A 24,492-nucleotide genomic window follows, 5' to 3' on the forward strand; every position below is an offset into this window, starting at 1 on the left:
TTCAACTGATAATCGTTTTGAATAATCGTGACTACAGTTTTGACCAAAATAATAGTGATTTTGATTTTTCCCATAATCGAGCAGCCCTAGTTGCGAGGCACCTATTTTGAATAATTTACTAATAGTCTTGAGAGTTTTCCAGGCTGTTTATGCGCCCTGCGTGCCTCATGTTTTAACGGCTTGCTGCACCTCGTGTTTTTGCTGGTGTGCGCTGTATGCTCGCAGATGAAAAAAGTCAATAATGAGTAGAAAAAGTGTGTTACAGCAGCTGCGTCTTTTCATTCTCCAATCAAATGAAAGCAGAGGCAGGATTCCCGTTGAGGTGACTGCAGTGTTTGTGTTGTCAAGATATCTACGTAGACTTATGAAGATGCAGGCGAAACTTGTGGTTGTTTTATCAGGTGCTGTATGGCTCACAAATTCTAAATTTCACAATATTATAAAAAATATTAAAATTATACCAATATCAACAGCAACGCACTCGCACAATACCCAGCTGATTCAGTCATTGCCTAACGATATAAAAAGTTTGTTTGTTTTTTTCTTGTCTATAAAAAAAGCCAGCGTGGTGCGCCTTGCATTTTTAGAACGGAAAATCTTGTTCGGTGTGATCGGGAGATCGCAAAACTACACTATAGGTTTTGAAGGCAAAAATGTGTATTAAAAAATAAACAAAAAAATCACAAACCTTTGTTCGGCAAAGTTTAAATCCTATCTGGCTGATGTGTTTCAACACCTCACCCCTTAATATATTTCTGAATTATGTAGGCAGAGAGGTGGCTTGTTTTGTGGCTGCTCGTTTACACTATAAAAACAATTGAGTTGAATAGTACCAAGTACCTAGTTGAATGTGGACAAGCACAAAATGTTTCAGACCCTATTTTACAGGGTATCTACAGGGTTTTAAAGTCTTAAATTTCAAAATCAAAATTTGTGACCCTAAAAAGTCTTAAATTGACTTAAATTTTGTGTTGTGGATCTTAAATCGTTTTAAATGGGTCTTAATTTTCCTAGATCCATGTAAAAGCTACCCAATGGGGCCAACACCCATTCAATCACTATCATTCCATCTCAATAAGAGTTTTGACAAGTTTAATTATTAACTCTTATTTATTTACTCTATTTACCAACTCTGTTTATGGTTTAATTATCTTCTTTACAAAAATATTTGTTAACTAGGCCATTTAAAAAATCATTAGCTTTTAGCCTCTTGTAAGTCATTATGGTCTTAAAATTGGACTTGATGAAACCTGTTGTAACCCTGTTTTAATATCAGGTGTAAAAGGGGCTTTTGTGACTGCATGACTCCTGTCAGGCTACTCCTAATATATGTAGCTTTTTAAGCTAGCACTCATGTGTTTTCCCTTACTGATTTCCAGATGTTAGCCTCATGTACCCCCAGTTTGTCCTGAAGAATGGCAATTGTTTTGTGGTGTATGTGTGCATGACCCAACAAATGTGGTTGAAACTTTTCAGCCTACCCATTTTATCCCTCATTACTTCTGCAAACACATTAGAGTTTTGTTAATGTTGGCACAGAATGCTAATTATTTTTATTTTATCTTGCTCGTTTTGATGCAAAAATGTACACTTGTTGTACGGTTGTGCATTCATTCATTCATTCATTTTCCTTCGCCTTAGTCCCTTATTTATCAGGGGATGCCACAGCAGAATGAACCGCCAACTGTTTCAGCATATGTTTTACATGGTGGATGCCCTTCCAGCTGCAACCCAGTACTGGGAAACACCCATACAAACACTCATACACTACACACAATTTTTGTGTACCCAATTCACCTATAGTGTATGTCTTTGAACTGTGGTGGAAAGCAGAGCACCTGGAGGAAAACCCCCTGCCAACACGGGGAGAACTTGCAAACTTCACCAATTGTCCCAGCCTGGCCTACTTGTAATTAAATTTTGAATTTGGCCTCAAACAGTTATGAAAAAAAATAAAATAATCAAGAAAAAAATGATAATTGCATCATATCCCACCCCCTTTCCAACAGTCCTCATCTGTTCCTCAGCAAAACCCAGTTTCACGTGCAAATAAGTCAAATCATGTAACCTGGTTTTTGCAGCATATGTTTTGGTCTTATGGGCCTCTCATAATTGTTTTAAATGATCATGATTACAATATTGATCAAAATAATTGTGATTATGAGTTTTTCCATAATCGAGCAGCCCTAATTTGTTGTTAAAATGAGCTGTTGAGATGCATGACAGGGAATTTATTAGAGATCTTAGAGATTAGAGTTAATTTAATTACCTTTTTACACTTTAAAGCTGTAAAATCTATAATATGATACACAAAGCTCAGTCAGCTGTCAAACAGCTCATGTTAAGCATGTCATGCTAGTTTTTTTTTGTCAAGTTTTAAGTTTTTACCTACTTAATTTAGTTGAATTTCTGTAGATGAGTGTGACTGCTCGTTTCAGTTTATTTTAGAAGAACAACTTTTACACAAACTGTTAATTTCAGCCAGCCAGCCTAAGCGCTTCCTGTGAACTGTTTTTCCATTTTAAAATCGCCACGATTCGATTTCTTCCAATCTGCACTGTTTGATAGATATTTAATATAAAGTGGGTCTCAGACGGGACAAGAAGCACTGCATTAAATTCCATTTTCCCATCCGGAGGTGCCAAAACTTTATGATTCTGTGCTGGACATTTTATTGAAAGTTACAAAAGTTTGTTTCCCCAAAGATCCTTTATTGTTATTGTTGAATGATAACTCTCAATTTCCCTTAAATGCAAAGGTCTATAAATTTTAATTGGCTGCTTTAACTGCTACAAAGTAAATGTTGGTACAGAGGTGGAACGCCCTCATGATCTCTCTGGTTACAAGGAAATACTGGACCTAGTCATTAGCACGGATCAACCATGCTAAACTGGACATTTTGACTGTGTGAAAAATCTATATATGTGACATCAAGGAAATCTTAGACACTTAACTCTCATATGATAATATGAAAATAAAATTTTATGTAATTTATTTACTTGCTAGGTCTAAACTACAATTATCCTGTGTTTCCTGATGTGCATATAAAGGGGTGGAGGAATGGGGGATATACAAGGGGTAATGGCTGTTAAAATTATTTTTCTAAATGATTGTAAAAATTGTATATTTTAAGTTTTGGAAATTAAAAACTGAATTTAAAAAAATTCAATCCATGTCTTTAAAATATGACCAGTCATATTACCCCAATATTTTTAATGTAGTTTTACCAACTCACTTGCTGATCCTGACGGCCCTGGCGGTTACTCTAGGTCTTGGCGGTCTTTCATCCTATTTTATGCTTAAACAACTAAATGAACACTTAAGTCTATTTAACTAAATGTATTGTAATTACATTAGAACATCCATGCAAATTAAAGGAACCTTATAAAGTTAAAAAAATAGTGACATTAAGCTTTCACCAGAAGTTTATTATAAGCTAAAAAAACACTAGCTGTGCATAGAACCCATTGGTTTTTGTCAGTGCTAGTTCTTTGAGGTGTGTTGTTGCTGTCGTTAAAACAGAAACCTAAATGCATGTCATTATTTAGTTGTAGTAATTATTAATCATTGATCAAGCAAGATCAAACTAAAATACAATACCATTATTTTTGAGAGCTTTGCTGTTTGGGATTAGTCTGTAGATTGCCAACATTCCTGACCAAAGTTGCATTGCATGATGAATGTTCTAGTTAACAGTGACGTTATGTCTGGGGATTGCTCTAAAAGCTCTTGCTTTTGTCCTTAATGCGCTTCTAACGGCTAGCTGCTCTGCTAATTCAGTTACTTCAATGGACAGCAAGCCTGTGCAGCTTCCCAGCCAGCAAAATCGAACATTGTGAGGTTTTTTCCACATTGCCATTTGCTTATAATGCCAAACATAACTCTCAACCTGCTGTTGTGAAAGCTGCTTTTGTCCTGCACTGCTTTTGAGATCATAAAAGGCATTTTATGTCTCCCGAACTATTAAAAAGTTTGCCGTTGCTGGAGTAATAATGGCATTTATGCTTTATGCACATATAAACACATACTTAAGATCTTTCGATTTTTAAATCAGACCCATATTTGTTGTAGCTGCCAATGCAGATCCATAAAAAGTCGATAGACATTTTTATTGGCGATGCTGCCAGTCCTGATGAAGTTCCTGATCCCAGAACAGCAGTAAAGGATCACTTTATGATGTTTTTTGTGAGAGGAGTGTGTTTCTGGCTAGGTACACCAGGGTGCCGTTTGTGTACACAAGCACCATCTGTCCTACTTAGTGTTTGAGGTTTTTCCCAGCAGATTCCTGGTGGGTTTTGAGGATCTGCCTGCCTGTCGGCTCTCATACAGTAATACACATCAGCTGATTTCTTGCATCTTTCATTCTAGTGTTATTTGAGGACAACCAGGAAACTTTTTCTTGTGCCAGATGCAATCTTTATTTTGTTTTAAATATGCTTGATGCCTTTTTAATGATGTTGATTTATCCCTGTTGAGTTTGTTTTGATAATAATAATTGTTATGGGACTTTGTGCTTTTGATTTCCACACATTCTCATTACTCATCTTGCTGTCTTTGCTTATAGGAGGTAACAAAGTAATCGATGTCATTGATGTGGCCAGGCAGGCGGACAGCAAGATGAAACTGAAAGCGTTTGTCAAGTATTATTACAGCCCTCAGCGGCCCAAAGTCTTGAACGTCATCAGTCTGGAGTTTTCAGACACCAAGTTAGTATCATTTCAAAGTGTCCTGTTTTTTTTTTTTTTTTTTTTTTCTGAGAGCATAAATGGTGTTAACTTAACTATTAACTGTTAATGTTTTGCGTTCAGGATGGCAGAGTTGGTGGTCGTCCCTGATATCGCCCAGAAAATGTCTTGGGTGGAGAACTACTGGCCTGATGACTCTTACTTTCCCAAGCCCTTTGTGCAGAAGTATTGTTTAATGGGCGTCAAGGACAGCTATACAGACTTCCATATTGATTTCGGGGGCACGTCTGTGTGGTACCATGTATTGTGGGTAAGCTCTGGTCCAGTTTATTAGAGAATCTTGAAAATATGGGTTTCCACAGAAATATTAAGCAACACCGCTTTTGACATTGATTATGATAGAAGATGTTTTTCGAATAGCTTGTATGGAGTGTTGATGCTACAAAGGTTGCCTTTCATCACAGGAATAAAGGACATTTTAAAGCATATCACTATTTATAAAAGATTTATGATTGTAATGATTTCTTAAATGTGACAAAATAACAAAACTGACCCCAAACATTTGAAGCAATAGTTTATTCGCTGCTGTTTATTTCACTTAAAATATTCTTAGTCATTTGCCATCAACAAGAATGAGGAAAAAATAAACATGTTTTCAATTGTACCTATAGGGGGAGAAGATTTTTTATTTAATAAAGCCGACCCCAGCTAATCTTGCACTATACGAGGAGTGGAGCTCATCCCCGAACCAGAGTGAGGTGTTCTTCGGGGAGAAAGTGGACAAGTGCTACAAATGTGTCGTGCGGCAGGGAACAACACTTCTGATTCCAACAGGTTAGCTCTGATTTCTTTTGTTTGCTTTTAATATTGTTTTATTTCTTTTTTAGGCCACGCTTTATTTTGATGGTCTATTTGTTGAATTTAAGTTGCATTGCATCTACTTTTTAGTTATTTATTTACAATGATGACACAATGATATTCTCTCACTTGTCATATTGCATTACATCATGGTCACAAGCTTCTTTAACTACATTGAAGCCTATTGACTGTCTCTCTATCTATCTATCTATCTATCTATCTATCTATCTATCTATCTATCTATCTATCTATCTATCTATCTATCTATCTATCTATCTATCTATCTATCTATCTATCTATCTATCTATCTATCTATCTAACTATCAACAAGCAGCTAAAATTTTTAAAAGCTAAAAGTTTTATTCAAGCATAACTTTTTAGTGTTGATGGTTTTTTTATAATTATCTTAAACAGTTTTTTAAATGTTTATGTAATCATGTTCTAATGCTGTTTTTAGATCTAATCAGTAGGCATCAAACCTCGCACAGAGTCACAGAAGCATCTGCTAGAGGTGACTGTCTAGTGTTAAAGTGTAAGACCTCTTTTGGCCACTCTGTTTTTTCTGTTAAGGGAACCAAATTGTGTAATTTTTTTTTTTTACCTGTTAGCCTAAAATTATAAAGCAATATAAATATTTTTAGTAGTGTTCTTAAAAAGTGGTTAAAACAAAACAGCAGTGTTTACACAAATAGTCTACAATCAGTTTGTTTCGTCATGCCACCTTTGATTTTGCCTACCAGCAATTTTAGGTAAAGAATTATAATGTTGTGTATATGTATCCATTTTATTTTCATTTTGACAAGCCTCCCGTGGACAGGTGTTGAGAATTAGCAAGTCTGCTAAAACACTTAAACAAATGCATTTGGTTGTCCAGTGTAATTGTGATGTCCATGTCAAATAAATAAATATAAATTAAGCAGACAGTCTACTAATACTCAAATGGACCAACAATATAAAGTGTTACCATTTTTAATTTCAAATTAATACACACACACACACACACACACACACACACACACACACACACACACACACACACACACACACACACACACACACACAGGGATGAATTCAGAATTAATATTAGCCCTCCTTTAGACTTTTCCCCCCAATTTGTGTTTAACAGAGAGATTTTTTCAACTCAGTTCTAAACAAAATAATTTTAATAACTAATTTCTAATAACTGATTTCTTTTGTCTTTGCCATGATGACAGTACAAAATATTTTGCTAGATATTTTTCAAGAGACTAGTATTCAACTTAAAGTGATATTTAAAGACTTAACTAAGTTAATTGGGTTATATAGTCAAGTTGGCGTAATTAGGTAAATCATTGTACAACAGTAGTTTGTTCTGTGGACTATCGAAAAAACAGCTTTTATTCTAGCCAAAATAAAACCAGTAGGGTTAGAAGAAAAAAATTATAGGAAGTTGTTTTTATCTATTTTTTTAAGTTTTTAAGTTATGTTAAGTTTTTTAAGTTGCCAGAGCCAGAAACTGAAAGTGAGATGTGACTTTTAAGGGACTGTTTCTTATGGATTTATTAATCATTCTTACTGATCAATGAACACAAACTGTCATAGTTTATTAAAGAAGCTAACCCCTCACTGCACAATAGCTGCACCTTCAGCAAACCTCCTAATTCCTGCAGCACGAGAACTTTATGACTGTTTATGAGCGTCAAAAGTGGCTGATCTGTTCATCGAAATATTTGACTGCATGTCACTGCATCCCAAATTACTTAAACAATATAACTGAAGAAATCTCCACTGTGCTGAGCGAAAGCGCTTATTGAACAGTGCATCATCAATGACGCAAGCGTGCACAGGCCCGATTGTAATGCGAGTACGGGCCGTCGGGGGATGCGGGAGGGGGGCCAAGCAAGCTTTGGCCCAGTTCAAGGCAACTATAATGTGAGTACGCCCTTAGTTAAAGTCATCATGAAATTTTATTTTTATTTTTGGAATGAACTTCAAAAATCCGAGCACATCACACCTGTCCTCAGGTCTTTGCACTGGCTCCCAGTTTCATTCAGAATAGATTTTGAAATATTACTATTTATCTATAAATCACTTAATGGCCTAGAACCTCAATACATTTCAGATATGCTCACTGAATACAAACCGATATCTCAGTTCATTAGAATCAAGTAAACTTGAAATTCACAGAAGTCAGTCAAGGCAGGGTTTCCGCTACTGCGCCCCCACTGCTGGAATCGGCTTCCAGAAATAATCAGATGTGCTCCAACATTAGGCACATTCAAATCAAGACTTAAACACATATGTTTAGTTGTGCCTTTACCGAATGAGCACTGTGCTACGCCCCACAGATCACACTATTATGTCTTTCTTTTCTTTTAGATTCTTTTAACACATTTTAATCTGTTTTTAATCATTTTAATCATGTTTTTTTCTTTTGTTCTTGTTTATGTAAAGCACTTTGAATTATCATTGTGTATGAAATGTACTATATAAATAAACTTGCCTTACCTAAATTATACATTATTTATCTGTGCACATCTTTATTTTTTAAAATTGGTGTTTCCTTCTAATCTCAAATCTAAATAACACATCATTACTAAAAAAAACAACTCCATAAACATACATTTTTGCCCCAAGGACTGGAAATTCACCAGTTGCTTACATGGGATCCATTAATAACAAATCACAATTCTTACAAATCAGTTCAAGTTCAAGTTCATCAAGTTCCTGCTGGACAAAATAAAGTTTCCCATTTGAGGAGCTATTTCGCTTAGATATATGTCACAATAGGGAAAGAAGACTTAAAGCCAGCCTGATGGAGCAATTGACCCAACCACTGGAGTGAGATTTTGGGGGGTGACGGGGTGGAGCGTCATTATTTCCCTCCCTGATTATTCAAAAGCCACACACTTCACCTTGATGGAGAAAAAGGAAACGTTATGTTTGTCTAAAGGCTTTTTTACGAACACACGGATGTCAGAGCAAGAAGAACTGGTATTCCACTTACAGCAGAGCAGCTGTCTTTAATAGCGGTTCCACAGGAAAGCCGGGGCTGATTTGTGTTCCTCGTTTCAGGTTCAGACCTAAGGCTTACCGCCCAGAAAGCCACATGAATCTTCTTGAACCTAACATCTTATCCAGCCTATGGTTCGTTAGTGAAGCTCCAAAACATTGAGTCGTATATCGTAATTATGACTTCGTATCCAATGTGAAGTCATATAACATGGGTGGCTGAACGTTTTATGAAAACCTCACACTCAAAACGAGCAGGTCCGAATACGTGGTTATAGATCAATCTGGTTCCCAGCTGTTGATGGCACTAGCAGAACACTTCAAGACCGTGGGATTCTTCACGTCCCCCTGCTGTGAGACCGACTTCAAAAGTCCTTCAAAACACCATGAAAGTTGCTCATTGTTGAGGCTTTGCTTCTGAATGTGATGTATATTTATGCACCCCCACCCGCTTCGCATGTGGCCTATATGTTCGAGCATAGACAGGAAGTCGTGGATGTAGTTAACAGACTGGTTGTTTGGTGGTTTTCTAACACTCTAGGGGTTTGGTTCAGCTCAGCAGATCTCAGTTAGCCATGTAATCGCTGCAGTTGATGGCCCACCCTGAAAACATGTCAACTTTCGGTAGACATCGTGTAGCATTTAAACTGTTTGTTATATTTAAAAATAATTAATGTTTTATTTTGTAGTTAGTATATTAAGTTGTCACAGTATACATGTATTGGCATTAGTAATAACTTTGATGTCTAAAACTAAATTGTATACATGCAGTTAAAGACCAAAGTATTAGCCATTCTGTGAAATTACTTTTTTTTTTAATATTTCCCAAGTTAAGTTTAACTGTGAGGAACTTTTTCACAACATTTCCTCTTGTATATTCCTTTAGGAGAAAGTCTTATTTCTTGTAGTTTGGCTGGGAAAAAAATATTTAGAAAACAGGCCAATATTATTAACCCCCCTTTAGTGGTTACTTGAACATAATCGAACTGTGAACCAACAAGTACTAAGGATATGCATTCGAATACAACATATTAAAGACTTGTGCACACCAGGACCATTTTCATTTGTGCTTATTGTAACCCACCGGTTCTACTGCACCCAACCCAGTCTGAGCTGGGATCAAACCAGCGATTCTTTGTATGAGAGTCGGTTGCTCTATCAATGAGGCTAAAGACCATGGCCTCTAGCGGTTGTCGCTAAAGCACTTTTTGAGGTCAGAAGAGAGAGGTTTATCTGCATAGCACTTCTCTATCTGGCCTCCAATACACTCACTCCCATCCCAGACCAGCCCTAATGTGTAACCCACCAGTTGTGCTGCACCCAACCTGGTCTGAGCTGGGATCGAACTAGTCGTTCCTTATATGGGAGTTGGTTGCTCTTACAAGGAAGCTAAAGACCATGGCCTCTAGCGTCTGTCACTAGAGCACCTTTTTAGGTCAGAAGAGTGAGGTTTACCTGCATAGCACTTTGTTAGCTGGACTCTGTTACACTATCATTTGCAAAGTTATGCTTCTGACACTGGCTTTTTGCACAGAAGTCACCACCCTCAAGCCTTTTGCTTTTAAATGATGCATTCATGGCTGATGTTTTGTGCGTTGGTGTGCACTCCCAGATTTGCTTACCTTGTGTATTCATGAGGCTTTAAATGTTGGTGGGAAGAATGGGTTAAAATCAATCTGTTGTGCATCTTTCATACATGTGCAAAATAACAAAAAACTGACACTAAATCAATAGTAAAATAAATGTGAAAAAGTATTGTTGCTATTTACTAATAAAAGTTACTAGTAAAAGTAACTAAAGTAAATATTATTTATTAATTTTTCTTTGGCTCAGTCCCTTTATTTATCAGGGGTCGCAACAGCGGAATGAACTGCCAACAATTCCAGCATATGTTTTACGCAGCAGATACCCTTCCAACTGAAACCCATTAAACACCCTCGTATACACACTGGCTCTCATACACTATGGACAATTTAGTTTATTCAATTCACCTATAGCGAATGTCTTTGGACTATGGGGAAAACTGAAGCATCTGGAGGAAACTCACATGAGCACAGGGATAACATGCAAACTCCATACAGAAATGGCAACTGGCACAGCCGTGACTCGAATCAACAAACTTCTTGCTGTGAGGTGACAGTGCTAACCACTGAGCCACCTTGCCACCCCAAAAAGTAAATATTACATTAAAGCAAATATAGGACACTCAAACGCATGGTTTTCCTATAATAAGTCTCAAAATGCTGTCAAGCTTTTTTTTTAATTGTCTACATTTACTGAAGATTAAAAAGCAGATAAAACTGTGTGTACTACAGGAACTTTCAAAATTGCTGCCTTAACATGGTCAAACTGCACTAATTCAATACTAAATCCGCTTGTTAAGTGTGACGTCACGCGAAGCGGCTTCCGGGTCCAAGCGTTCTATTCAACTGAATGGGGAGACTCATGAAATGGTAATAATAAACGTTTACAAAGTGATTTAATGCTTTCAAAAATCACGATGGCAGTATATATGTCCATGCCTAATATCCGATGGCCAGAAAGTGATTAATTTTTTATAAATTGTAAAATTTTTGGTATTTATTATACAGCAAGCCCAGAGATTGTTGTGTACACTATGCCTTTATGTATAATTAACTTTAATGTGTGATAGGAATAAAACGTGATCATAAACGAATGATTTCTCCTCTCAAATGAATGGCGGCTTGCACCCGGAAACAGTATTACATACGTCACAAACACGTCACCACTTAACAAGCGGATTATTTTCAAAACTGAGGTCCACATGGTCAAACTGTCTAGAGCATGTTCAAAGTTGATACTTCAACACATCTAAACCATGTCACTACGAGTAGGAGCAGGTTCAAAATTGACGTCTCAACATGGTCAAACTTGTTTTTACAGATACTAAAACAAGGTAATGTCTAAATCTCTAAAGACTCAATGTGGTCAAACTGCATGTACTGCTACTATAACTACTACTAAAGTAATGAGTTCAAAACTGCCACCTCAGCAGTCAATTGGGCCCTTTCAATTTTCATGTTTCACCGATTATTATTGTATAGTAAAAATGGGAAGATCTGTAACATTTCAATGGGCTTTCAAAAACTTTTTGTGATATGACTCTCAGTCCAGCTTTGCTGTACACCGGATATGAATGACTGGCTCTGGACTACAGCAGATGTTTTTTTTTTTTTTTTGGTCTGCATCTGTCGGTCAGCTGTTGACACACTCTTGACCTCCTTTACAGGATGGATCCATGCAGTTCTCACCTCTCAGGATTGCATGGCTTTCGGAGGAAACTTCCTCCACAACCTCAACATTGGCATGCAGCTCAGGTGAGCCAAAACTTTCACTCTTTAAAGATATTCTTCTTTTGAAATCTGAACTGGAGTGCCTGTGAAGTTTTACAGTGCCTCATAAAGATTGACCTTTTAGCACATATGTTTTCTTTTCTCTTCAGAAGAACGTTGGCAAAATATACTTGAGATATCCAGTTTTTTTCTTATATAAAATTCTGTTTATAAGCAAACAAACCAAATTTATGTGAAGGAAAAAAAAAATGTTTACTTGTGTTCTGTATATATAAATTATTTAAGTTAGTCATTTTTGTTCTAGACAACTTGATTGTAAAATGTGTATTTGAGAATAATAATAATATATTTGCCATTTGTTTTTTTTATATATAAATAAATATAATATATAATATATAATTTCTATTAGTAATAGTATTTTTGACAAAAGTGCTAAATTAAAATAAAAAAATCATGTTATATTTGATTTGTTGTTAATGACATTGTTATTATGGATTATTACAGCCAGACAGTATCTGAAGACATTTTCTCATATGTCTAAGCAGAATTTTCTGAAAAACTTTTATTTAATGTTTACAATGCAAGTCTAATTAGATCCACTTATTTGCTAATCCAAGCAAGTATCTTATATATATTCTAAACGACAAATATTACCGAAATGAATTTACAAATGGATGAATAAATACACTACCTGACAAAAGTCTTGTCGTCATAATAACTTGACTTCTAGTTGATCATTTGGAAAAGTGGCAGAAGGTAGATTTTTCTGATGAATCATAGATTGAACTGCATCCCAATCATCACAAATACTGCAGAAGTTCTTTTGGAACCCGCATGGACCCTGTTCCTGAAAGCAAAGAAGTCAAGGTGCTTCAGGATTGGCCAGCCCAGTCACCAGACATGAACATTATTGAGCATGTCAATAATGTAAGATGGAGGAGGCAATGAAGATGAATCCAAAGAATCTTGATGAACTCTGGGAGTCCTGCAAGAACGCTTTCTTTGTCATTCCAAATGACTTTATTGATAAGTTATTTGAGTCATTGCAGAGATGTATGGATGCAGTCGTCCAAGCTCATGGGAGTCATACACATAATAATTATTAATAACGTAACATAATAACGTCAATAATAATTATTTTTCCACTGCACCATGACTTTATATTCTATACTGTACATTATTTCTGTTTAGTGACGAGACTTTTGTCTAAGCAAAGTCAGGCATTGCTGTCCTAATTAAATAGGTAAAAATCAAAACATGATCATAGTTTATTTTGTTAAAATAAGCGTAATCTAGAGGCCTTTGCCTTTTATAGAAGTTACTTTTGATACCAAATGATTAACAAGAAGTAAAGGTATTATTTATTGTTCCTGAAACTTGGATAGGCGACAAGACTTTTGTCAGGTAATGTAGACTCAGTGATGGGCTAATGATCTGCCAAAATCTGCAGATTTCTGTGTGTGCAGAATCCGTGTGGTCCTACTGATTATATGATATAATAGTCATAATAAATGTCTTTTTTTCGCATATAACATAATTTCTTCTACAATGAAAAAAGAGCAACCATGCGTTTACTATTGTTTTAGTAAAAAAGAGCAAAAATAATACAAAAATATAAAAATACAATACTTGCAGCACTAACGTGTATGTCATTTGTCTGAAGTGAAACTGATTTTGTCCTCACTTCAGGTGTTATGAGATGGAGCGGCGTCTGAAAACTCCAGACCTCTTTAAGTTCCCTTATTTCGAGGCCATCTGCTGGTACGTGGCGAAGAATCTGCTGGAGACTCTTAAAGGTGCATCATCGAATCACTCAGCATGTCAATTCTAGGCACTTAAAGCTCTGGCGTGCTGCCACCACACTCCCGCTGTCTCTCTAATCGACTGTTTATTGTCTGTGGCCAGAATCTCGAGAGGAAAACTGCCTGCCTCCAGAATACCTTATCAAGGGAGTCAAAGCGTTGATAACTGCACTGAGGAACTGGCTAAAAAGAGAGGTGATGGAAACGGATCTTCGCATAACCTTAAACTCACACATTTTAGTTGTATTTAGACATGAAATCAACTTCAAACTAGAAATGCAGATGATTAATTGTCTATACGCCTCATCAATGGTTGATTTCCAGTTCAGTGCAGGTGAATAGGGTAAAAAAAACTAATATTACTAATTCCTTACACATTGATTACTAAAGTACATAGATTACTTTATAAATTGTTTTAAAAAATGTATTAAGTTTTTTAAAATGGGTTATTGACAATTAATAATAATAATATATTTAGTTGTTTTTATTATTATTAATATTATTGTATTTTTTTATTTATTTCTAGTAGTAGTAGTATTCGTTGAAGTAATCATTGCTGTCATAGTAATATTAGTCATAGTTGAAGTAGTCGTCATAGTTGTTGTAGAAGTAGTAGTCATCGTAGTCTCCTTCGAAGTAGTAGTAGTAGTCATAGTCGTCGCCCTTGTAGTAGGAGTAGTAGTCAAAGTAGTCGTAGATTAGTAGTTGTCGTCGTAGTAGTCATAGTTGAAGTAATCGTTGTAGTAGTCGTCGTCGTAATAGAAGTAGTTGTCGTCATAGTTGCTATCGAAGTAGTCATTGCAGTCAGTATTAGTAGTAGTCATCATCAGTCACCATCTAAGTAGTCATAGCTGTGGTAGCAGCATTAGTAGTAGTTGAAGTAGTCAAAGTAGTTGTAGTCATAGATTAGTAGCTGTTGTAGTAGTCATTCATTTTCTTTTCGGCTTAGTCCCTTTATTAATCTGGGGTCGCCACATCGGAATGAACCGCCAACTTATCCAGCACGTTTTTACGCAGCGGATGCTTTTCTTGTAGTAGTCATGGTCGAAGTCATTTTTGTAGTATTCGTAGTAGTAGTAGTTCGTTGTAGTCGCCATTGAAGTAGTCATCACTGTCGTAGTAGTCATTGAAGTAGTCATAGTAGTCGTCGTCGGAGTAGTATTAGTAGTAGTAGTAAAAAGTAGTAAAAAAAATTAATTAAATAAACTACAAAAAATAAATAAATAAATAAAGAAGTAGTATTAGTAGTTATAGTAGTAGTCTTAGTTGAAGTTGTCATAGTAGTATTATTAGTCGTAGTAGTTGTAGTTATAGTTGTCGTGGCGTAGTGGTGGTGTTTTAACAAAAATGTTAAATTAAATGTAAAAATCATGTTATATTTATTAATTACGTTATACTGTTTAATAATAATGTTTTCTAGAATGTTATGTTAATGTGCAAGTGAGGTATTAATTAAATAAATATGTGAAAATTAAATATGTATAGTTTGCATACATTTCTATAATGGAAATCTAAACATTTGGATCACTCTAATTCAAAATTCATTTGACATTTTAAGTCAAAGGTTTGTGATGGGGATTTTATAGATAAGGTATAAAATGGGATTCTATTTCTATTTTATAATTAAGAAAATGACAGCCTGAATAAAATGTGTAAATTCACGTAATTATTCTATGTTAATTTTACCTTTTGTAAAAATCTTCAGGAAAGATTTTCACTTGTATACGATTTTTGGCAGAGTACAGGAAAAAAAAATCATTTTTAGAAAACAGCCTTTAAGAAATGTGTATTGAAACACTTTTGTCCAAAAAAAAAACACATAATTGTGTATTTTAGCTTCACCTCTTTGACTTTTTTTTATTTTATTTTGTTTATTTATTTATTTTTACATTAGATGGTTCATAACCCAAAAAGCCCAAAATCTTTGGGGAAAAAAAAAAAACATCTTTGCCTGCAGTTTCTCACCTTAACACATCATGGACACTCAGAAGTAGACATACATCATTTCTCTGCATTTTCCTTGATAAGCACAATATCCAATGTCAGTACATTTTGGGAAAAAAAAAAATTGTTTTTTAGCTAGTGTGTACATCTAAGGTGTTGTTATTGGCACATTGCATATTAATCGCTACATTTATTCATCAAATGGTTATATTAAATTGTCAGTCATAAGTTCTTTTTGTAAACCAATAAGCCTTTTCTTTACAGTATAAAAAATTGCTAATATTAAGGTTAACAATTAAGCAAGTAATTGATGTTTTGTTCATTCAAACAGTGATCTATCCAGGGCATTTGTAGAAACTGACATCCCTACTTTTAAAGCCACCTGCAGTCATGCATTGAACATTGTAATCTGTGCTGGATGAATGTCCCAGAGGGCTGGATATCTGGTGTCCGTGGTTCTGGGTGGGAACCTGAGGTTTGCTGTGTGGCACAATCCCCTTATTGTCCGGCATGTGTGCTGATCTTCCTCAGGTCACCGAGCCAGCCAGCGAGGTCCCAGACCATATCAGACCCAACCATCTCATTAAAATGCTCACCAAGGAAATCCAGTACCTTGAGGTAAGACCTGCCTAATGAAACCTGCTTATATTTGGACAGACACATTTGAATAATGCACTCACAGGTGGAGAGTTCTAGGTTATTCACATTTTTTAAATAAGGGTTTTGCAAAAATTCTAATCAGAAGGCTATTGTTATGAATTATTTCTTTTATATGTTTGTTTATTATTTGTAGAAGATTATTAAATTCTCAATATTATAATTAATACTTTACAGTAATTCAATTAGTGAACATCAATGTATGAATTAATTAACAATGCTTAGTATGTTTATAATATTTTCCATGTTTTTGCATTTTGGTTAATTTTGCTCTTGTTAATCTTTAAGACAATAATAATAATAATAATAATAATAATAATAATAATAAATTAACCAGTATTTCTTGCCTAAATAAGTTTGTAGTGTTGGAAATTATTTAATTTCAATTAGTTTGGTTTAAATTTCTTTATTTAAATAAAACGGCAAAAAGAGCACATTAATTCAGTGTTGTTGTTGTATTTGTTGTTGGTTTAAAAAAAACAATCCAATTTAAACATGAACAGCCACAGTCTGATTCAAAGAGCCGCCGCACTGTCTTTAGATTTTTTTTTAAAGAAACAGTGTGAAGATGACTTAGGAAATTATTCCCGGAGGCAGTCTGACAATCAGCAGTTAAGCAAATTCACTCAATATTGATCTGCGTCTAACACGGTCTATTACAATTTAAGATAATTCATAGGCTGCAAATGGTCAAGAATATTCCCAGAAATTGATCCAACATGTTCTAGGTGACACAGAGATGAGGCCACCTTGGGAATATGTTCTAGACGTGTCCATCTTTAAGTGTCATGGCTTATCTAAAGTTAGAAAAACTCAAATATTGTACCCAAGGCTCAAATAATAGATTCTTCAAAGTTTGGAGACAATTCCTGTCATATTTTGAGGACAGATTTATTCCAAATACTTGAATTGTACACTACCTGACATTTGTAGATAATTGTCTTGTCACCTATCCAAGTTTTGGAACAAAAAATAATAATTTGACTTCTAGTTGATCATTTGGTATCATAAGTGGCTTATATGAAAGGCAAAAGCCTCTGGATTACGATTATTTCACCTAAATAAACTATGATTATGACTTGATTTTTAACTATTTATTAGGACAGTAAGGCCTGACTTTACTGAGACAAAAGTCTTGCCACTTAACAGAAATAATGTACAGTATAGAATATAAAGCCATGGTGCAATGGAAAAAGAATTAATATTGTGTATGACTCCCATGAGCTTTGAGGACTGCATCCATACATCTCTACAATGACTCAAATAACTTCTTTAACAAAGTCATCTGAAATGGCAAAGAAAGCGTTCTTGCAGGACTCCCAGAGTTCATCAAGATTTTCTGGATTCATCTTCAATGCCTCCATCTTACATTATTGACATGCTCAATAATGTTCATGTCTGGTGACTGGGCTGGCCAATCCTGGAGCACCTTGACCTTCTTTGCTTTCTGGAACTTTGATGTGAAGGCTGAAGTTTGAGAAGAAGCGCTATCCTGCTAAAGAGTTTACCCTCTCTTGTGGTTTGTAATGTAGTGGGCAGCACAAATGCTTTGATACCTCAGGCTGTTGATGTTGCCATCCACTCTGCAGATCTCTCGCACACCCCACATACTGAGTGTAACCCCAAGCCAGGATTTTTCTTTCACCAAACTTTTGTTTTCGGTGAAAATCTTGGGTCCATGCTGGTTCCAGTAGGTCTTCTGCAGTATTTGTGATGATTGGGATGCAGTTCAACAGATGATTCATAGGAAAAATATATGTTCTGTCACTTTTCCAAATGATCAACTAGAGGTCACTACAAGTTATTATGTGTTGCACTTACTGGGATCAACAGCAAGACTTTTGTCAAGGAGTGTAAGCTCCTAACCCCCATTCGCCCCGTTTATTTATTAAAAATTTTTTTTTACTTTGTACGATCTACTTTTTTTCATGTACTTTGTTCTTGTTTGAGTTGCTGTGTTAAGATCTTCAGTTTGTTATGAATGCTATAACAGTTTTTGAAAAATTCAATAATAGACTTGTCTACTAAACATAAACAACCTTTTGAACAAAAATAATAAAATAAACTAAAAATGTAAACTAAAACAAGCAATACCAAAACTAGTTAAAACATTGTTGCTGTTTACTTTTAAAAGTTACTATTAAAAGTAGCTAATAAAAAGTAACGCATAGGTGTCAAACTCAGTTCCTGGAGCGCCGCAGCTCTGCACAGTTTTGCTCCAAGCTTGATTAAACACAGCTTATTCCAACTGATGAAGGTGTTCATGACTCTTTTAAACACCTCTATTATTTGGATCAGCTGTGTTTGGTTAGGGTTGGAGCCAAACTGTGCAGAGCTGCGGCGCTCAAGTAAACTAAAGTAACCATTACATTTTAGCAAATTTAACAAACTCAAGAAAACTTTTCTTTTTTTCTCGAGTTAAATCTCAATATGCTGTCAACTCAACTTTTTTATTATTATTATTTATTATTGTCAACATTTACTAACGATTAAAAAAAAAAAACAGATAAAAGTTTTTGTATTTAAACTCTCAATGCTGTTTCTCACTCCTAAGGAGTACCAGAACGGGAACTGTGGAAACAAGCCAATGAAACTTCAAGAAAGCTCCATTTGTCCTTCCACAAGGTCTGCACACGAGCGAGGGTCTCATGCACGCAAGACCGCCAGACGCCTTCGTGGCCACCACCATCATCATCATCGCCACCACCACCATCATCACCATCATCATCATCATAATCACCAACACTCAGACGGCCCTAAAGCTCCCTCACACCTGGATATCTATGAGCAGCACACGCAGGAGGTCTTGAAAAGACTGGAAATGGGTCCCTATGAGGAGGCAAGAGGGATTTTTGACAACTATAAATGTTATGAAGGTTCATCTGGATGAATTAATCATTCCTAATGATTGTTTTTCAGGATGCCTCCTTTAACCTGAAAGTCAATGGCAAATTCAATAAGGTTTCGACAGCTTCAGCCGCAGCAGCAGAACGCAGTTTGGAAAATGACCTGCGTCTGGTTCTGTGTAATGGACAAATAGTGAGGTAAACCCTGTTAATTTGTGACGAACATCATTAGGCCAGTGGCTCTCAAACTGTGGTACACGTACCACTAGTGGTACACTGGCTTCCTTCTAGTGGTATGTAGAGGAATCGCTGAATAATAAAAGAAAAAAATGAACACACTTTTAACCCTGTGCAGATCAGTGTTGTTCTGTTGGCATTTCAGTTACTGCAAACTCGTGTGTAAAAAATAAATGTGTGTAAAATAATGCATGTTTTTTTTTTATATATAAAGTAGCATGGCTTTAGATTTTGTTTTTTACCTCAAATTTAGGCTAATTAATATGGATGTGATTTAAATGGCACAGGACACAAAACATAGACTCAAGCAACTTTGCCATGTTTGAAGCTTGGGGCTAGAAAATAATTGAAGTTAGTCTCCGTGTGCGGTTAAGGCAAACTCCACGGTTCACTAAGATGTGATCTCAAATCACGGAAATGCAACGCGTATGAAGGGATAAATCGCATATGAATTGCTCAAACACTGTATTTATGCATGCTATCACTCACTTTTCTGATACACAGACTGTAAAGGATGTGCAGTAAACAGATATAATTTTAAATTTAAATATATTAATCTTAAACATCTATTTAAAATACCCTGTGTTTGTGTTTAAATTTCAAAAATGCACAAATATGTCATATGTACATGCAACTTAAACTTCAAAATTGATAAAAGAAAATGGTTTATATATATGAATATGACATATAGCCCATATTTATGAGCTTTAAGCAACATTTCCAAGTTTTGATAAATAGGCTGTATGTTAATGCATTTAAGTACAGCAGTTTTGTTTTTTACTTTAAGAACAATAGCCTACTATTTTTAATTAACTTTAAAAAGCACATTTTAATTAAAATGTTGACTTTTCTAGCTAATTATTAAAATGATCAAACTATTTGTTTAAAGTGGCTGATAATAATAAATATTATTATTAATAGGAATTAATCTGTAATTGATTTAGGTCTACTACGCTACTGTAAATCAATACTGGTCATTATGATGGTACTTGAAAAGACTTTTTTTTTCTGAGGTAGTACTTGATGAAAAAAAGTTTGAGAGCCACTGCTTTGGGCAAAAGCTGCTGTAATTGTAGCATAGGGCTGGGCAATATGGCAAAAATGTAATTTCCATAATTGTTTTCTATATTGAACGATAACGATATATATTTCGATATAAGTTGGTAATGCTTCCACTTTTAAAAGAGTATCCCAACCATAACTGATGGTGGATACTGCTGGCAAAAAAATTAAACGACCGTGTTAAACAATACTTGGTAACGCAGCAATGTTTTTGGCGATAATTTTCTCCGACCAAAATATTGATGAATCTCTAATGTCAAAACAATTATAGATTTCTGTTGTAGCGTATTTCTGCTGCGTGATTGGCTCTTCGGATCAATGTCAAGTAAATATTTACAGAGTTAATCATTGCTATCGAAAGAATTTTTTCAAATATATATATTTTTATATTGTTTATCATCCCAGCCCTATTGTAGCATATAATTTGGGCATTTTTAGGAATCATTCCAACTGAAAGTTTAAGCGAGTTTAAGTTTTTAACCATATTTTCGAACTGTACAATGCTTATTACACTATATTCATATTAAACTTGTGCAAAATTGTGTTTAAAATGTGTACAAATAATAAAAGTACATAACAAAAAAACTTTTAGCACAAAGCAAATGGAGAAAAAAAAACTGCTTTGCATTATGGTAAAAACCTGTTTCACTACACGCTCCACAGCGCCACCTAATGCAAATAATTATAACTGCAAGTTTTAAGTTTGTTTTTACTTTCATGGATTTGCTTTATTCACAGCCAGCAATGTGACAGAGTAAAATTTAATAGTGTTGATATTTTTTAAACAAAATTCAACCATAGTGCACACCTCTAATTTAGCCTTACTAGCCTTGGTTAACTGTTGAAATCTTCCCCTCTGATTGTGTATGCAGAGATAACAGGCAGCATGTTACAGAAAAAAGACCAAGGATAAAGGAAGAGGAGGAAGGCCGAGACGTGAAGAGGGACTCACTCAAGATCAAACTGATCCCTAAAGAGGAGGAACAGGAAGTGCACATTCAAGTGAAAGAGGAGGATAAACGTCATCTTGTAGCCAGAGGAGTAAAGGACTTCACAGGTAACAGTAATAATCCTGAAATCATTCATTCATTCATTCATTTTCTTGTCGGCTTATTCCCTTTATTTATCTGGGGTCGCCACAGTGGAATAACCCGCCAGCTCTGGGAAACATCCACACATACATACACACACACTCATAGACTACGGACAATTTAGCCTAACCAATTCACCTGCACTGCATGTCTTTGGACTGTGGGGGAAACCGGAGTACCCGGAGGAAACCCACGCGAATGCAGGGAGAACATGCAAACTCCACACAGAAACGCCAACTGAGCCGAGGATCGAACCAGCAACCTTCTTGCTGTGAGGCGAATGTGCTACCCACTGCGCCACTGCGTCGCAATCCTGAAATCAGCTTTACTTTTAAGTGTCCATATGTGTTACAAAAAATGTAGTTATAAAATTTCAATTAACTGTATAACGGAGGACTTCAAATCCTAACTTCAAATCACTTGACCATCATTTTACTGTTAGCTGAGGAAAAACTCAAACTTCAAGTCTTCAAAACTAAATTAAAAATATTTGGTTTAACTTGAAGATCTGGGTAGTAATTATAGTAATTAAAACTTTACTTGTAAAGAATAATTGTTCTTCGTTTCTTCAGGTTTAAAAAAAGTTTCCTTTTACTTGTTTTAAAATTAAAGCCTGGATGAACAATTATTCTTTCAGTAACTGTTATTTCTCTATACATAACTTCAAGTATGTAAAATATTTTTATTTAGTTTTAAAGACTTGCATTTTGAGAAAACTGGAACCATGATTTTTTATAAACAAAATTATTTTAAGTGAAACTAGCAGTTTGTGTGAAGTATCCTGAACAAATAGTCACACGTCAATCCCATTCAAAACAAATACTCAACTATGTGTATGTTATAGGGGTGTGACGAGATCTCTGGCTACGACTATGGTCTGGTTGGAAGAGGTGTGCCAGAGCACAGTTCACTTGTAGTGTGAATGCAAAGCACACCTGAGCCCGAAACTAAAGACGAGATGTGACTTTTAAGGGACTGTTTTATATGGATTTATTAATCATTCTTACTGTTCAATGAAATCAAACTGTCATAGATTATTAAAGACGCAAACCCCTCACTGCACGACAGTTGCAACTTCAGCAAACCTCCTAACAACCTGCAGACCGAGGACTTGTATGATTATTTATGAGCGTCAAAAATGGCTGATCTGTTTGGTGAAATATTTGACTGTGTCACTGCATCCCAAACCACTAAAACAATATAGCTAAAAAAAGACCTTCTCTTCTGTTAAACTGAACAGAGCATCATCGATGACATAACCGTGCTTAGGCTCTGATGCAATGTGAGTGCAGGCCATCAGGGGAGAAGGGTGTGACAAGTGTGCTTCGGCACGGTTCAAGACAACTGTACCTAGTGAGAGGACGCCCTAAATCGCAACGAGATTTCTCATCGAGGTGAAAAGTTGTCTTGTGAGTTGTGATGGAGCGTGAGGGTGGATTTAGCACTGAAGATTGGGGGCAGGATTGGATTTGAAACACTCCAAAATGCGATGGAATAGCACAGTCATAATCGTCGTAAACACAAATCGAATTGAGATGTCAAATAGTCCTATTTTAGTCGCATTATTGAAGTGCAGTACAGAGATGTAAACGCCATAATCTAACTGTTACCATTGTGTAGGACTTGTAGCCACACTTTGACAGGATAAGCCATACATACGCAGCTGTTTGATGCTATTCTCTGCACCTACCGTATCAGTAAAGCACCACAGACACACACTTTTCCTCCAATTGTGTGTGCATACATGGTGAACTTCTAGAGATTCACCCATCCTTCATCATCATCACCATTTATGCCGTCCAGAAAAAAACTGTTCTCATTTAGCATGCTGTATCAAACTCCATAAGAACAACTGTCTTCTATTAGTGATGGGAAGTTCAAATCATTTCACTGACTCTGAGTCTGTATTAATAAAATGTTACGTATTGCTTTCAAACTCATCTACACCAAACGTTGATCACACTACAGACAAGTCATAACTAGAATGCAATAAAAAAGAGAAAATATTGTTTGCCTGGTCTTTTGTCTGTGATTATGTCAGCTCACCTCTTCTGACAGGTCTTCAAATTTGAGTTGTTCCTTCACATCACACTGACAGTCCCATATAAGCTTAATCAATGCACACAGTCTGAGCCAAAAGAAGCCATGATTAGTTCACCTTTTGAGTCTTTGGGTTTTTGAGTCGTTTGTTTATCACGTGACAGCATGTAAAGAGAGATGACTGAAACCCAAGGAGTTCCAAGAGATGAACGAATCAAATCTTATTCCGGCTCTAGATGCATAAGATTGGCTTCTGGTTTTTCCGTGATGAATGAACCACTCAAACTCAATAGAAGACTCGAAAAAGGAACGTATCTACTTCACCTGCACAAATGTCCGCATGCGCAAATGAACGATTCATTCCCTTAGAGGACTCATCATTCTCGAGTCATAAAAAAGATTCGTTTAGAATTGTTTTAGATTGACCCATCACTATCTCCTATCAGTCCTTCATACTCTCATCCAGTAGCTCAGAGTTTGTCCAGTCTTTCAGAGTATATAGCAAAATATTTTGCTGTGTTTACATATTCTTTATGCCATAATTCATTAAAATAGAAGTAAAATAGCATTCGTTACATTTAAAAATATATTTAAAAAAACACCTAAATAGTTTTGCATTTTTCCCCCAGTTAAAATTCATATTTTCAGCAAATGGATATTCAGTTCTATTCATAAATGTCATCATTGAGGATTCCAAAAAATAGTATAAAAATCTCTTCTCGTGTCGCTTCTCGTCTCACCCCTAGTATCTTATGCTTGTTACTGACACAATGTATTTTTCTTTTACAGATATGAGTAAAGAAGAGAGTTCAGATCTCAGGAACAGAGAATCAGTACTTTCAGACATTTCATCAGACTCTGAATCGGATACAGAGTTTACTACACAGGTATGCTGAGCTTTCCCTTCATTCACATCAAACACATGGAGTCCATTTAGGTTTAATTTTACTTACTTATTCACACAG

At 35.6% G+C, this 24,492-nt stretch overlaps 1 protein-coding gene across 3 annotated transcripts in view; it reads left to right on the top strand.

Moving 5' to 3' along the window:
* kdm7ab (lysine (K)-specific demethylase 7Ab) overlaps nt 1–24,492 on the top strand; it is a 64,702-nt gene that overhangs the window by 34,108 nt on the left and 6,102 nt on the right. Inside the window, 13 exon segments of one of the 3 annotated variants that reach the window (NM_001202419.1) lie at nt 4,565–4,706; nt 4,809–4,995; nt 5,357–5,519; nt 11,785–11,872; nt 13,538–13,644; nt 13,754–13,845; nt 15,730–15,732; nt 16,126–16,212; nt 18,809–18,926; nt 19,002–19,090; nt 19,171–19,295; nt 21,269–21,453; nt 24,317–24,414. In NM_001202419.1, coding sequence (NP_001189348.1) covers nt 4,565–4,706; nt 4,809–4,995; nt 5,357–5,519; nt 11,785–11,872; nt 13,538–13,644; nt 13,754–13,845; nt 15,730–15,732; nt 16,126–16,212; nt 18,809–18,926; nt 19,002–19,090; nt 19,171–19,295; nt 21,269–21,453; nt 24,317–24,414 — 1,484 coding nt within the window. 3 annotated transcript variants of the gene reach the window in all.

The sequence above is a fragment of the Danio rerio genome, chromosome 25, assembly GCF_049306965.1.
Source record: "Danio rerio strain Tuebingen ecotype United States chromosome 25, GRCz12tu, whole genome shotgun sequence".
NCBI lineage: Eukaryota > Metazoa > Chordata > Actinopteri > Cypriniformes > Danionidae > Danio > Danio rerio.